General features: G+C 38.5%; 1 protein-coding gene across 2 annotated transcripts in view; it reads right to left on the bottom strand.

Annotated features, from left to right (window-relative positions):
• The window catches only part of PRSS12 (serine protease 12), a 147,582-nt gene that overhangs the window by 107,801 nt on the left and 23,279 nt on the right, over positions 1-16,502 (bottom strand). Inside the window, exons 2-4 of one of the 2 annotated variants that reach the window (XM_075286142.1) lie at positions 16,302-16,446; positions 7,483-7,655; positions 2,004-2,157 (exon numbers count right to left, since the gene is read on the bottom strand). In XM_075286142.1, the coding sequence (XP_075142243.1) occupies positions 2,004-2,157; positions 7,483-7,655; positions 16,302-16,446 (472 nt within the window). The remainder of the gene's footprint in view (positions 1-2,003; positions 2,158-7,482; positions 7,656-16,301; positions 16,447-16,502) is intronic. The other variant, XM_075286148.1, reaches the window with a different exon arrangement.

Raw genomic sequence — 16,502 nt, 5'->3', positions numbered from 1 at the left:
GCGGTTACCCACGGAAACCCACTGACCCTATAGACTATAATGGGATCCATCAGGTTTCTGCCCATAAAGGCTGCTCTCAGAACTTTTCTCTCCACATTTTTAAAGCAGAATGGGGAACAGAATCTCCCAGGGGAGACCAGGTGCAGGTGTGAACCTAGCCTAAGAGGAATAAATAAACATATTGACTTAAAGAGGACCTTTCATGAGTTTGGGCACATGCAGTTTTTATATACTGCTGGAAAGCCAACAGTGCATAGCTCATCACAGTCAGAGGGGTGTTCCTGACAGTCTGTCAGGAATGTCCTTCTTCACAGCAGCGCCTATAGCACTTTACTATATAAGCGGTGAGGAACGCCCCCTCCCTCTTCTCACAGTGCTCGTCCATAGACGAGCACTATCAGGAGGGGAGGGAGGCGTTCCTCCCCGCTCTCACAATACAGCGCTATAGGCGCTGCTGTGAAGAAGGACGTTCCTGACAGACTGTCAGGAACACCCTTCTGACTGTGAAGAGCTATGATACCGGAAGTGATAGCTCTTCACCAGGGGCACAAATCGTGAAAGCCGACAGTGCGCTGTATATAAATCCACATGTGCCCTAACACATGAAAGGTCCTCTTTAACACAGAAATGCAGCGGTCAGTGAACCATAAAAAAAACATTGAATATACATTGCTATACCCTGCAGCACAGAAGTTGCTAACCTGAATTGAGCAGAGACACTGTATATGGCCATCCATGCTTTCCCACCTGAGGTTGCAAAAGCAAGGAGGTTATCCTTTATCTTCTTACAAATTCATGAAAGCCACATCATAATTTCTACATCTTATATTTATATGTATACAATTATTATTATTATTATTATTATTATTATATGTAATAATATAGATAACAATATGTACACTTAAATAAAACTAAACCTGTACATTTTAGGGAAACCATTTTGTACCTTTCTTACATGCTGTACTTTAGCAACAATATTTATAGTGAAACTATTCAGTCGTTTTCTACATGTGAACTAGGACACTTAACACATCACATATCACATTTACTAGGTGACTATAACACCAGCTATGATAAAAGCAGCATTTTCTCAGATCACTAAATATAACACGTGAGGGACAGCACAAGGACGTTGGTAACTGGTCACACTTGGCAGAGCATAACACACTCTATTCCTGGTCCTTATAGGATTATCATTATTATTGATAGAAGTAGTACTAATATGTCACTTTGTTGACCTGTGTGAGTCATTCATGGTTAAACGCAATTCACTATAAAATGAATTTCTATACTGTATTTAACACACACATTTGCCACAGTGTTATTTTCTACGAGGCCTATATTCCAGAAAATATTGTTCATCTCAAAGCCATTATATTTGATGAATCAGCACACTTGAGCTATGCTTGAAAAATGACCTTTATTCTGCCAGCTCATCCTTCATATTTAGGTTAGTTATTCATTTTCTGGAGAGGTGAAATATCAGGACGGTATTTGGTCATTTATAATATTTTCACTGTGATCGTTACAGGAGAACTTTTTTTCTGTAAAATTATCCTAATATTATTCATTTTAGAAGAAATTTAGACTTTTAAAGAAAAAATACTTTTAGCATATTTTCCACATTCGATTGAAGGAAATAGAAAGATGTATATTTCAGTGCATGCTTCTTAGGAGGACAGCTACCTATATTGGATGATGGTGTTTAGCTGCATCTTCTCCTATCAGTAAATTTAGCTTAGGATGTTTCAAGAGGTAGAAGAAATAAATGCACTAAAAGAGATGGGGTGAGAAACACACATTTTGCTCAAAAAACCCTTTTTTAATATAAAATAGTATTATGTGTCGGCCTTCCAAATGAATTGGTCTATGTAACATACAGCATAAATGGGCCACTATTTTCTAAAAAAAAAAAAAAAAAAAAGATAATTTTGTAGCCTACAGTATACTAGCCTACATATTGTTCTCCAAATAAAAAATAAGACAACGAAGATCATTCTCACCCGAGTCCCAGCTGTCGGCAGACTACTTCAGCATCAGCATCATCCCACTGATCATCACATACTGTGCCCCACTGGCCCGAATGATAGACTTCTATCCTTCCTTCAAAAGGAGAGCTCCCACCAACCAGCCGAGCGGGTATGAAAGAGTCTGTGGCTGAAATAAATTTCAGGATAAGAATACATTGAAGCTGAGGTCATATGTTGTGGAAAAGTTGTGTTTTCTTGGTGCACATTTTGCTGCATTTTTTTTTTTTTTTTTTTTAGAGTGGGTTTAGCGAGATGGATAAATATAAGGCCAGGGCCCTATGTTGCGTTAACACAGCGATATGCTTAGAGTCGATGGGATTTAGGCTAATCCCAGCTATACTTTGCAGAAAATAATCCACAGTGGAAATGCTGCAAGTTCAAATTTTTGGAAATTACAGCATGTCAATTATACCTAAAGAAACGGTGACAGTTTCCGTATAGGTATAATGGAAGCTACAGATGTAAGGATTTTGCAAATTGAGCCACTGTGGGGGTGATCTACCTCCTCATCTGCCCATGCCCCAAAAATTGTGGGAAAAATAAGGAGGCAGCTGAGGAAGAGGCTCAGAGATCATGTCACTAGCACGTCATTTTTGGAGGCATCATTCACAACGAACAGATGGTTTAAGATTTCAGGCCATTGAGGTTATTAGACCACGTGCTAGAGGAGGGGACTGGGACAATCTTATCCTTAAAAAAGAGACCCAATGGATTTATCGCATTAACTCAATCCAACCTCACGGTCTGAATGAGTAGTTAGATTTTATTTGCTTTACTGACTAACCAAGGGAGTGTGTATTTTTAAATCTGGATCTCTGTTCACATTGGATATACGATCTCAGCAATGCACAGGCATGGGTGTTCCAATTACCTCATCTACTATTTTTGACTTTGTGACTCTTTTGATATTTTAGATTGATAGCTTTTCTATTGACAGCTCCAAAAAACAATTTTCACCTTCAGTTTTTGACAAGTGCGCTTCTAGCTTCATATTATATTGTATTATGAATTATTGAATCTAGGATGAGACAGTCTATGAGTTCCAGATTTCTACGTCCTCTGTTTACCTAGTGGCCCACATGCCTATCTGTACTAATATTATGTAGCTAACAGTGGCAGATGTCTTATTATCTTAATCACACCTTTTTTTAGTCCCGTTGTAGTGCATGCCAGTGTGTGGGGGGGGGAACTAGTGGACCTATGGGAGATTCTCTGAGGGAGTTCCCCCGTGATGAGGTTGGGTCCTATATGGTGCATGGCATCAGGGCATAGGTCTTTATATTAATCCATGTACGTACAATACTCAGGTCTATGTGAGCAGATACTTATGTAGAATGGAGTGTAGCGCTGTTAGCTAGCAATGTTATGCATGTTCATTAAGTGGAGGAGAGTCTCTGAATTTGAGAGGACCTTCTGTGACGCTGAGCTAATTGAGGTATGCTCGCAGTATATTGAGCATCAGCGCTGGCTGATGGTATTCAGTTGGGGGGAAAGGGGGCGTCTTTTGATTGTCCACCTCAGGCAGCAGAAAAACTAGGTTCAACATTGACCTGGATGATGCCATTTGTTGTGAGGCACACTGATTGGCTTAAAATAGGGTATGTATATCTGGTAATGAAGTGATTGGCTTGTTGTCATCCTGTAGGAGGGTGTGTGTCCTATATAAGGGTAGCGCTGAGACTAGCACCGCCAGCATCCGAGGATTCACGCTGTTACTGCTACTATATTGATGTTTTCTACAACAGTTGTTACTGCTATTTTTCTGCTGTCATGTTAGCCCCTGATGAGTCTAATTGATTAAATGCATTGGGAAAATGATATTAGAAGTTGGAGTCAGTTAGTGCATTATATAGCCCTGTAGGACATTGCTCTGTTAAAGGATCCAGAATTAGGCCAGCAACCTCAGGGTATAAGGAGAAGTGTATATGTCTGGGTTCTAATGTTGATGGTTTAGAGCTGGCCTTTCAGTCTATGTCACCTTTTACATACGGAGTCAGATTCAGTGACTAAGATTGATAGGGCCAATGAAGAGGTTTTTTAATCGGCCCTGGGCTGTAAGTCTGATCCCTTTGTCTTCATGGTATACTACATGGTTCTGATACCATCAGTGTGACTGCTATATATTAGCCCTTCTTTTTTATCAGAATATTATTATTAAAAGTGATGTTTTAATAAATTGATTCAATTAGAGTCTCCCTCTATTCAATTTGGTGAACCTCCTACCTAACTTCTGACCTCATGGGTGTGAATTAGTACGATGATTGCATGACTAGATTAAGCTTTTCTCTGCCCCTGTGACTAGTTAAGCTAAATTTGCATATATTATCTACCATTCTATGATTTTGAAAGTTTATAACCTAATTTTTCAGCAACAGAAAAGTTGCTGTTGGAGATAGGACAGCATTTGAGACCTGAAGTCTTGTTCTTTAGGATCATATATTTGTATTGACATACAGTAAACCTACGAGATTGTGATTTTTGCAGAACAAGTTACACTTCCATAGGCATGATTTCTATGTTAAAGTTTAATTTATGTATTATAAATGGACATAGAGAAAATTTTGTTTCCTATTTGCCTAAGTATGCCCTATAAACAAGCAACATTCTTATTCATGTATTTATTGATAGTAGTACAAGATTCAACCTTTACCTTTAGGCCATTGCACTTTATTTTTTTTGCAGATTTTTTTTTTTTTTTGCACTAAAAAAATACTATTTCCAGATAGTAGAGGTAATAGTAAATCTATAAATAAACTTACATACATTCCCGTTACATAATTTTTTTGCAAATTTCTTGCTGGTTTTTCCAAAAAGCCAAAAATCTGTGCGGATGAGATTAACCAAAATCTCATTCACTTTGCAGAAACGTAGAAAAAAAAAACAAATGCTGCATTTTACAGTTCTAGCAGTCACATGTTTTACTAATTTGAGAGCATTCTGCATGTTTGTGTATTTAGAGCTGTACATCTTGCATACATTGTTAATAAAGGAATCAGGAGTCACTGACTAGCATCCGCATATTCCTGCGCTTGTGTGTATGTATGTGCCCTAAAGCAGATCAAATATATCATGAATTGACTTGTTTGTTAGTGCATCTCACTGCAGGCTTCAGGCACTTTGAATACCTATACTACTGTGATATTGTATGTTACTTCACTAAGACATCGACGTGAAATGAAGCATGGCTTTTAGAATAAGTCATTCTTTGTGTGACTGATCCACGTATAAAAAGATGGGGAAATCCTCCAGCAATAAACGTGTACCACTTCCTTCTCAATCCTGTTACCGTTTAACGGAACAAAGACTTAGAGTAGGCAGACGTGAGAGGTGCACAGCAGGGAGTTGCTAGGGCACTCCTTGTAATGATTCCATTTGATTCTACAAAAGACACAACATCAGACTTTTAGGATGAGAACCCTTTAGTCTTCTTTTGATATGTTACTTAATGGTACAAACCTGCCGCTCTGATTTTAAGGTGCAGGTCTTGAATTATAAATGAGATCTCTGCTGCAGCCCTTGTAATGGACACAGCTACATTCCCCTCTCTAGGCTTAATTGATCTGTTTGATGCACAATAAAATCGCCTACTGGGACACAATGTCTTTCTTTTCCTCAACCTTTTAACAGGGTTGTGTCATTCTTTTTTAGTCAAAAAGCTGCATTGTATATCCAAACGTAATAGCTGGAACCTGGCTTTACAAAACTTGGAAAAAGACAAAAAGGATTGATGGATGGATGCAACTTAAATGGACACTAACTTTTCAGCCAACTTAGTCTCGTTTAATAGAGTATTTAATTCTGGACCAAATATAATGCACATTATTTAAAGTGTTGCCTAAATAAACATCTCTAAAGTTTCAGCCGCAAGGTGTCTCTCTTCTTGTTAATTTTGTGTTCACTCCTTACCAATAGTGAAGTTCTGTCATTAGTAACCAGCAGGATCAAGACATGAACTCAGTGAGAGGAGGGAGGAGGGACAGGTCTCACTTCACGTAGTAAATGGAGGGGGTGGGCAGGCCTCTCCTCGCATGATGTATACAGCTTTCCCTGTATACTGCACAGAAAGTATTCTGGAGCTTCTCACTGCTCACACAGAGTTTATGGACTTCTGCCTACCACTGACTAGCTGCTTGTGTTATTGCTAATGAGATGTTAGTCATAGACTGCAAGGAATTTTTGATTCTGTTCAGATTTCTCTTTTTCTGTAAAGGATCTTTTTAGCTGTACCATAACCTGGAGTTGAAGTTCAGTGTCCCTTACATTATGTGAAGTTTGGCTTTTTTCACCCATTTGTTTTTCAACTCATCTATTTTACACTTACCCCTGGCAGAGTTAAATGTTAAATGATAATAAATGTTAACATGTAAAGAAACCAATAGTAGTAATAATGGATAACGCAGGGAGACTGCACTGTATTGTAAATGCCCCCTTCTTCAAAATGCAGAATGTACTACAGCCATAATAAGGCTATTAGCAGTACAAATTGCCCAACAAGATCCTGCACCTGTTTCAATTTTTGAAAAAAAAACTCAGGTATCCTACAAAGAGCTTATAAAAGTCCTTTTTACAATGACAAGATTCTATGTATAATTAAACACCACACCTATTCTACCAGTATTTATCTAGTAAAGGTCAATCTGCCAAATCAGGCCCAAGATGGCCATAGTGACCAATTGGGAATTTTTACTGCATTTGTTTTAGGGACCAGCTTAGCAAACTGATGATAAATTCACCAGTACTACCCATCATATTATATTACCTGCTGCATCAATTACTACCTCTAAGCTCAGCAATAAAATACTATTACAGAGAGAGAGGATAATGTTTTACCAACTCAGTGAGGAATTGGGTAGAAGTCTATGGAGTGAATGGGATCAGCAGCTTCAGAAAGAGAAAGACACACAGACACAGAGATGCTGCTGGTTTCAGTAAATTCAAAGGAACTGCACATTAGCTTTTGAAGTATATACTATATATAGTTGCATATACTAGGTGCATTAAAAAATATCACCAGATATGTATTGTATAGATAATGTACCCTTTCATATATGAGCGCTCTGTCAATTAAAGTACAGTAGAAAGTTTCAGTATTTTCATTTAAACGCAAGGATAAATGAAAAGCTTTGATGGGATTTCCAAATACTTTTGCCTGAGATCATATTTTTTATGTATTTTTGTATATTGATATGGCACATTAATTCAGTTGTTTATAGAGCAAAAATGCATTATAGATGTTTCTATAATATATACAGTATGCACAAAGGAAAATGAATTATCCGGAAATATAAATGCGTATAATTCCTGAACTAAAATGGTTACAAATTTTCTACTGTAAGGTCTGAACCCTGCTGCCTTGAAAGGCTCAAAGAAAACATGTAATTACAGTAATGCATAGGCTATTACTGCAAATAACAGAACATATGATTGGGGAATATATGTTATGTTTATTTACCGTGTGTAAAAGTACATGTAACTGCAGCTGCTAGGTCCTGTGGACACGCTCCACCCTGCCAGATGTTTTTTTCACAAAGAAGTATATTTTCTTCATCACCACGACAACGTACAACGTTCCAAAAAGATGGAATCACCCCAGATAATGGTATCTTCTTTGCTTCTCCTTTATTGCTGTGAAAAAGAAAATAAAACATAAAATGTATAATTTTTTATTATTTGTTTCATAATGTAAATTGAATTGCCAGAAGTGAGATTATTTATGACTAAAGACAGACACAAGAATACCAAAATAGGATTTATGATTAGATAGATGTTTGCTTACGTCTGAACATATAAAATATTTAGATATTTTTTAGAATATTACTGAACTTTGTAACAATGTTTCGAATATTATACAAAGCATTTACGACCCTTGTTTGCCTTTGTATCTACAATAATGCTTGTTTTAGCTGACATCATAATTACTAGATTATGAGGATAACGTCCATCCTTAGGGAGAGACCACCTCCTCAGGTGTGTGGAGACTTATACAGCCATAGTTGCTCCACTGCAAGGGAACATGGGAAGAATATGCAAATCTGTCTCCCAAGATGTAAACAGGGAGACAGCGCCTCTGTTATGCTGCCCTCTATGGGAAGCACCCTGAACATCATGCCCGACTATCCCAGAAGTCTTTACTGCATGATGCGAGGTTATAACCAAATCAATTTCTCATAATTACTAGTCTAGATGAGCAAAGACATAACAGGGAGTTGATGGCCATAAACAAATATTAAATGTATGTTGGGCCCCTGTTGAAAGAACAGAAGTTTGGAATCATGTTGAGCTCTTGTGATTGTTAATCTTCCTGGTTCTGAGACAGACTTTGCTTGAAGTTAATCCTAAATATAGAAAATGTTACATTATTGAGTTCATTTTCACTTTAGGATATTTATTGTTGCCTGCCTTAACAGCTGTTTCCCTTGAGTATATCTCTAGAGGTAAGGATTCCTCCACTATTCGTCATTGCCGAAGGAATTATATACACATTGAAGTCACCCCTGACTTGTCACATAACATAGAGCTCTTTGTTGTGACTTACCATAAGCCAGGGGTCTCAATCTATGAAAAAGACATTAAATGTTTTAATATATGTTATTTAAAGATTTTGTATCCGTTCTGTGAAATCCTGAGCTGAAATCCACAGTTTGATCCTTTTTTAGTCTTTCCCTTGATTCTCTATTGCTATCTGAAATCCGTATTCTGATTTTCACTAAGAACATGGGTGGGCGGGCTTAATCTAATTCATACACTGTCTACCAATAAGTATTTGGATACCCATGCAAATGAAGATATTTGCAGTCGTGATGTACATGACGCCTTCCGCCGTTAAATAGGGACCATCATTGGCATTAGTCGCATGTAAGATGCCACAAAGTACAGAGTTGTCTGATTTCGAGAAAGGGGTAATTGTGGGGTACCACAGAAATGGTTGTTCCTTAAGGGACCTAGCAAGTGAACTGAATTACCCAAAATCGACAGTGGCCTATGTGATTACGAAGTAGAAGGTGAACAGTGATTGTTGGAATATGCCCTGAGTAGGCAGACCCCTGAAACTTAGAGATAGAGACTGATGGGTGCTGGCCAGAGAAACTGCACCCAACTGATGGCTCACATACACCAGGAGTTTCACCAGGCATCCGGGAGTATTGTGTCGATCAATACCATCTGTAAGGAAGCATCTGCTGGGGTCTACAAACTACTGAATATGAAGAAATGTTTTTATTCTATTTTACCACAGGTGTCCAAATACTTATTGGTAGACAGTGTAGAAGCTAAGGCTGAAGGGGGGGTCATTTCAATCAGTTATATCTCTAGCATTACAGAACCCAGACAAGTGGTTCTGGTATGCTACCAATATTGAAGTTCTACCTATATTATTTCCAGAGATATCACCAGTTAAAAACCAGTTGGGAAAGGGAGCAGCTGGGGCTGCATATAAATGTGCCAATCTCAACACTATACTAGGTCTTATAATGCCAAGAGATAAGTGTTTAAAATGATCCCCTTCCAGCTTCAGTTTCTTTGTATTATATAAGATCTCAACCATCAGTACAAAAGCAAAAAGCAGTCTACAGATTCCTGCTAGCAACAGGGAAATGGCAAAGAATACAGAATGGATAAAAAGTGGATTTCAGTGCAGAATTTCACAGAAATGAGCCAAAATCGGATAATAAAATAAATAATTCATTAGTGTCACAAATGCTGACAGAAAATCGAAAGTTGTTGGAAAGTTTAGTTACACTTAATAGAAGACAAATTAATTAAATAAAATATAATGTATGCATTTCTGCTGATATTGAATACTTTTCCTATAAATTTGAAGAGCCCCGATGAAGCCATTTTAGCAAAAGTGGCATCAGGAGTTCTGGTGGGCTTCTGGAACTACTGAACTGAACTTGTATTGCTATATATTCTGTATGCTTAAGGGAATATTTTTCTTTACAGGGGGTTTGATTATATTACCGTATTAGTAATAATACTGTGTTCATTCCTATAATCATCTTATTACCTGTCTTTGATTATTTGCTTATTGATTTATGAATCATAACCTATACTGGTTCCAGGGCCCAGTACTTTTGTGATTAATTCTGAGTGGACATCTTAGTTTTTAAATGTCAGCAAAATAAAAGCACTATAATTATTTTATCCAAGATTGTGGCTGTGCAGTATTTTTTCTATAGGTGTAGACTAAAATATAAATGTGAAAATAATAATAATAATAATAATAATAATAATAAAACAGTTAAAGTAAAAATACAGTATTGTCATGATCATTCATAAGCTAGTTTCCAGATTACACAACCGGGCTAAGAAGAAGCTAAAACATGACTTGAATGGTCCCTTTTCTGTGCACCTATGGGGCCATTCACATTGAGCAAAATGGTGCGGATACTGCATGTATTATGGTGCTTTGTTGCGCGATATCCGTGAGGGATCAGCGCCAGAGTCTGCACAGTAAAAATGCCTCCCCATAGAGTTCTATGTGTGGGAAAACACCATAATACGCGCAGTATCTGCGCCATTTTAATCCATGTGAATGGGCCCTAACAGTAATTTTTGTAAGTATATTAACAAGGATACATTTTACATTAAAGGGAGTCTCTCATTTAGAAAAGTCATTTTGAGCTAAGCATATCCCTGAATAGCCTTTAAAAAAAGCTATGCAGGTGCTGCCTCCAGTTCTGACAATGACCCCCCAGATTTTAGTAAAAACGGGTAACTAATATATGCAAATAAGGCTCACAGAGCACCCTGGGTGTTCCTCAGGGCCAGTGAGCACCCCCCGAGTCATACCTCTGAAACACCCTTCCGTTGCTTGTACTCCAAAAGACCTCGTCCTCCACGCATCCTGTACCGCCTACATCTTCTGTAGTCTCACTCCAGGTGGTTGAAATCCTGTGCATGCGCAGTAATGCTCCATTCTGAGCACTACTGTGCCACATTTTATATTATTCTTTATATAACAAGTATGTAAAACCTTCAGAAATATTTTTTGACTATAGCTCACAGTAACTAATAGGCAATGGCAGGGTATTAGCTGCCAGAGCAAGTGTCTCAAGTTCTAAGAGCATGAGAAAGGGGGTCTCTACTGGCAGAAACAGCTAGAATTAATAATACTGTTTTTTATATCACTCGGGATACATAGTATTTACACTGCTGAGATCCTCCATATGATCGAGGGAAGCAGCAGAGTTCTAGGAAGGCTAGCTGATATTCTAGTTAATTCTATTCTAGTTAAAGCGTAACTAAACTTTTGAGATTTCATGATTTTTCTGTCAGTATTTGTGTCATTAATATTAATAACTTTTGGAAAATTCTTTATTAATAAATTTTGGCTTCTTTGTGTGAAGTCCTGTGTTTCTTTACTCTTCCCCTTGCTTCTGGAGCTGTACCCCACTGTGTTTTAGTGTATGGGTTTGTGTGTAAGGAAGAGAAAATAAGGGGACAGGGATCATTTCAAATATTTATTTCTTGGCAATATAGAACATAGAAACTTGCTTCTAGTGTTTTATAAGAGGAAATTCTCAGTTTTACTATGACACTAAGGCATTTCTATCTGTATTATTTCTAGAGGTAGAACTGGTTGAAAACACAGTCAGGATTGGGACACACAGTATATGCACCTACAGCTACTCCCGATTTTGTCTGTGATTTTCAAGTGATAATATCTTTGGAAAAAACACTTCTACTTTAGTGTCATGATATTATGAGATTCTCCTTTTTCACACAGCACCAGATTCATAGTCTACATTCTACAGTGTCAGAAATACACTCACGAGCAAATGAGTAACAATGTTTTGAATGTTTGACTTTCATGCACCATCTACTACAGCAGTGGCGTAACTAGGAACAGCGGGCCCCCGTGGCGAACTTTTGACATGCCCCCCCCCCCCCCCCCCCGACCGACGCCCGCCAAAGACCCTGACTGACCCCCCCCCACACACACACACACATTCCTGCGCTCTCTATTATTCCCCTTAGTGGCCCCTGTACATACTATTATGGCCCCTGCACACCGTATTATAACCCATAGTGGCCCCTGCACACAGTATTAAGCCCCATAGTGGCCCCTGCACACAGTATTATATCCCACAGTGGCCCCTGTACACAGTATTATGCCCCATAGTGGCCCCTGCACACAGTATTATGCCCCACTGTAGGCACCCATGAATAATTATTATACTCTGGGGTCTTTTCAGAAGCCAGAGTATAATAATTGGAGACTGAGGGAGGATACAAACATAAAAAACACTGTTACTTACCTATCTCCGGCTCCGCCGCAGTCTTCGGTGGTGTCGGCCTTCTTCAATGACGTCCAGGATGTCACATGACCCGGGACATCACATGAACGGGACCTGCATCCCGGGTCATGTGACGTCAAGGAGCGTCCAGAAGTAGGCCAGAATCTGCCCGGAGAGGTAAGTAACATGGTTTTTTATGTTACCTTACCTCCCCTGGACCTCCGATCATTATACTCAGGGGTCTGAAAAGACAGCCGAGTATAATAATGATGGTTATGGGGCCAGTGGCGTCACTTACCAATCCCGGATCGGTAAGTAAATAGGGCCAATTACCGGCTGGAGTTACGCAAGCCGTAGTACAGTAGTTACACCACTGTACTACAGCTTCAAGCATATGACTACCATCATTTTACAGACAATCTTGGCTGTCTCATACATAAATTTGACTTATTTTGTTAGTATTTTGTAAATCCACCTTTAGCTTTCCACCTTGGGTATCTGAAGGTTTCTTAGCATGCTCGGGATCAGACTAAAGCATGTCTCAAACTAAACCTTATCCCAGATCTCTTCTACATGTTCCCAAGGTTAGTGCATACTAGTTGACTCCCTTGGGTAGAATACAGCTTTTTCTTCAACTCTACCAATAACTTTTCAATTGGGTTGAGGTCTGGGGACCATGGGAGCTAATCCAGCACCCCTATTTCTTTGCAAATCTTGACATATGGTTCAGATCATTGTCCTGCTGAAACACTATATTGTGTGCTTAAGTAACTCATATTGTAGGATACTCACATATAGCTCAGCACCATCGATCTTGGTCAAGTATCCAACATCTTTGGATGTAAAACAACCCCATATCATCAGGCTTCCTCCACCAAACGTGACAGTTCCTTTAATTTTTTGATCCACTAGCCCCCTGTTCCCTTGTCTCTTCCAGACCCATCTTCACCCATCAGTCTATTGACTTTCATCTTATCACCCCAAATCACCCATTTCCAATCTTCGTCGAGGCCTCTTCACTTTTTTTTTTGGGCAATCATTACGTGTTGCATGGTGCTTGTATGGACGTCTGTGATCTCACTATTATGAAGCATACAAGCCACTTCTACTGTGTTTGTTGCACCAGGACTGATAGACCTTGTGATGAGCTGTCTTGTCGACTCCAAAATGTTGCTTGGACGTCCACCTCTCAGCTTTTGAATGGAATGACGGACTTCATTTTGTATTCTTCCAACTGTCATATCAGTCACAGAATACCGTATGTCAGTTTTCTTGGCCATGAGACCACTATAGATCTGTTGGATGATGCAGTTTCTCTTTTCTTGGGAAATCTTCTTCATGGCTGATTCTCAATTTCAATCAACCTAATAACACACTGAGCTATTAGGTAATGTGAGAACAGGTTGTAATTTGTAGTATACAAGAAGAAAAAGATTTTTCCACCACCAGGAGCAAAACAGTAACAATGCAGTTACATGACAAGAATCTGCATAACTAATTATATGCTAAATAGCTGCAAGTGAAATTTATGTATGAGATAGCAAAGATAATTGTCTATAAAATTATGGTAGTCTCACGTTCAAAGCTGTAGTGGATGGCAAGATAGGGAGCCTGAAAGTCAAAAGTTCAAAACATTGTTACGCTTTTGCTTGTCAGTGTATAACTGTTTGAAACTTTACTCTAACCCTCATTTTCTGTTCATTACACACAAACCTATACACACAGTGAGAAGTAGAGTACAGCTCTCAATCAAGGGAATAAATTAATAAATGCAGAACTTCACAGAAAGAAGCCAAAATTTGTTAGCAAAATATATTAAAAGCTTATTAATGACACAAATACTGCCAGAAAATCAAAAGTTTTATGAAAATTCAGTTATGCTTTAACTAAATTCATACATGCAGATCAGCATTCGGATATTACTGAATTTATTACTTTGTGGGAGAAGGTATCAATATGAATTGCCTCCACAAAAGAAGTGTGGCTTCTTCCCTGCGACTTAGTCCACTTTGCAGGACTTCTACAAACTCATGGTACCTTATTATAACATACACAAGTTTTTATAAACAGGAAATATACTCTATTTAATTCAATGAAAAAAAAAGTCTAAAGAAAATAGTTTGAATCTTCCCTGGCAGTCTGCCCAGGCAGTCCGTGCTTAGAGGAATCACAAAGGATGGACAGGGCTGTAGACACTATTTGTTGGTTGAGCTTCATGCATTAAGACATGGTTATAAATCAGCAGATGAACTGCACATTATTTTAACAGTCTCATTGTATCGGTAAAGTGGGTTCTCTAAAAGGGTCATTGCAAGTAGGAAAAGAGCAAAAAGTCAGTGTGTGGTTTATAGCCAATTTTACTCATAGACTTGCTGTATTTATTGATGTAAAGCTTTCTGCTATTCTCTAGAGCTAGGTTTTATGTCTGGCAATTGCCCAAAGATCTGGATCAGTTTTAGTCATACACTGAGCGAGAATATAAGCAAAGTATAACCTTTGAAGATTTGCCATAAGAATGTGGGACTGATTTCAGAATTTGTTGCTAATATATTTATAGTTGTTCACACTTTAATATTTAATAGTCTATTTTCAAGGGTTAGCTTTAAACCAGTTTCGGTATTAAAGACACTCAGGAAAAGTGTTATGTATCATGGTCACCATATTGCTTCCAAACGTAATGACTGAGCAATAATACTATTCCTTAATAGTCAAAGTAGGGCATGCATGGTTATTGTTTTAATGGCATGACCATAGGGACTAGGTAAATATCAACAATATCAACAATAGATAGTGGAGTGAAGAGAGTTGTAATTTTAGGATGTATGGAATCAATTATGACATCTGAACTGCATATTCAATGCCTCAGGCATATATCCTGAAAATAGGAGTTTTGATCTTTTTCACTCTTACATATATGGGACACCTGCCAGATGAGAACAGAATTCAGTCAAGAACATGAGTTGTCATCTTCCATATGTTTGATAGGGTGTGATAGTTTCATGGCACCCAGTATAGCTACAATTATGTGTCCCATGGGGATTGAAATTGCTTCTCCAAATTATCCTATTACTCGCTATTATCCATTCAATGGCACTGAGTCACAAACTATTTTTGACCTTGGTTAACCCTATAGTGAATGTAAACACCATTAGGTCCCTATTTCTGAGAACACCTGCTCAGCTATATCCAGGGCTCCCAAAGAAGTGAATGAAGAAAGATGTACATAGGTGGCCACTAGAGATGAGCGAACACTGTTCGGATCAGCCGATCCGAACAGCAAGCTCCCATAGAAATGAATGGAAGCACCTGTGACGCTGACTTTGCCGGCGGCCGGCCGGCGTCACAGGTGCTTCCATTCATTTCTATGGGTGCGTGCTGTTTGGATCAGCTGATCCGAACAGTGTTCGCTCATCTCTAGTGGCCACCTTTCCATTCACAGCGGCCATGAAATAGGTGCAAATCCCAAAGGTGGGACCTACATCTATTGAACATTTATTGCCTATCTTCTGGATACAACTGAACCTTCTGAGATGGTAATATCTTCTTTAACACATCTTTATAGAGTTCAGTGCATTATTGTGATGCAGATAGACTCAATTAATTGACAAATTTAAATTATAAATTTCTGACTGCCAGCATTTACCACTAGGGGGAGCTACAAAGTTTACCGCATAACATTTATACATTACTATATACAGTAAGTATTAGTGGTTGCTGATGTCCTCAGCTGAATCATTTAAGTATGTCTCGGCTGGGAATTCAAATCAAGTAAGCATAATGGGTGGGGGGTTTCAGCAATCAGACCCCAACCTATCAACAAGTTACCTCCTATCCTGTGTATAGGGTGTAACGTGTTGTGACCGGAATACTCTTTAACTTTTCACTATATAGTCACAATATATCCACACTTGATATTCTAGACGCTCTACACAAAGCATGGCTGTAGTTGTAATTTCTAATGAGTTTCTTAAGTTTTAGATCACATATAAACTAAAAAATGATGACGAACTAAATTCTTGCCAAGTAAACTTACCCAAGTTCAAGCTGACGACATATGACTGATGCATCATTCTCATCCCACTGGCTGCTGCAGATCGTTCCCCAGGCACCATTCACATAGACTTCCACTATACTTCCCTCTGACTCACTTTTCTGGCTCCCCCGCAGACGCACTGACCCTGTTAATTGTTGAAAATGCATTTAGATGATGTACTAGAGCTACAAAAATGGCATC

Source organism: Leptodactylus fuscus, chromosome 1 (genome assembly GCF_031893055.1).
Source record: "Leptodactylus fuscus isolate aLepFus1 chromosome 1, aLepFus1.hap2, whole genome shotgun sequence".
Taxonomy (NCBI): domain Eukaryota; kingdom Metazoa; phylum Chordata; class Amphibia; order Anura; family Leptodactylidae; genus Leptodactylus; species Leptodactylus fuscus.
The sequence above is the reverse complement of the archived record's forward strand: the minus strand, read 5'-3'. Positions and strand labels throughout refer to the sequence as shown.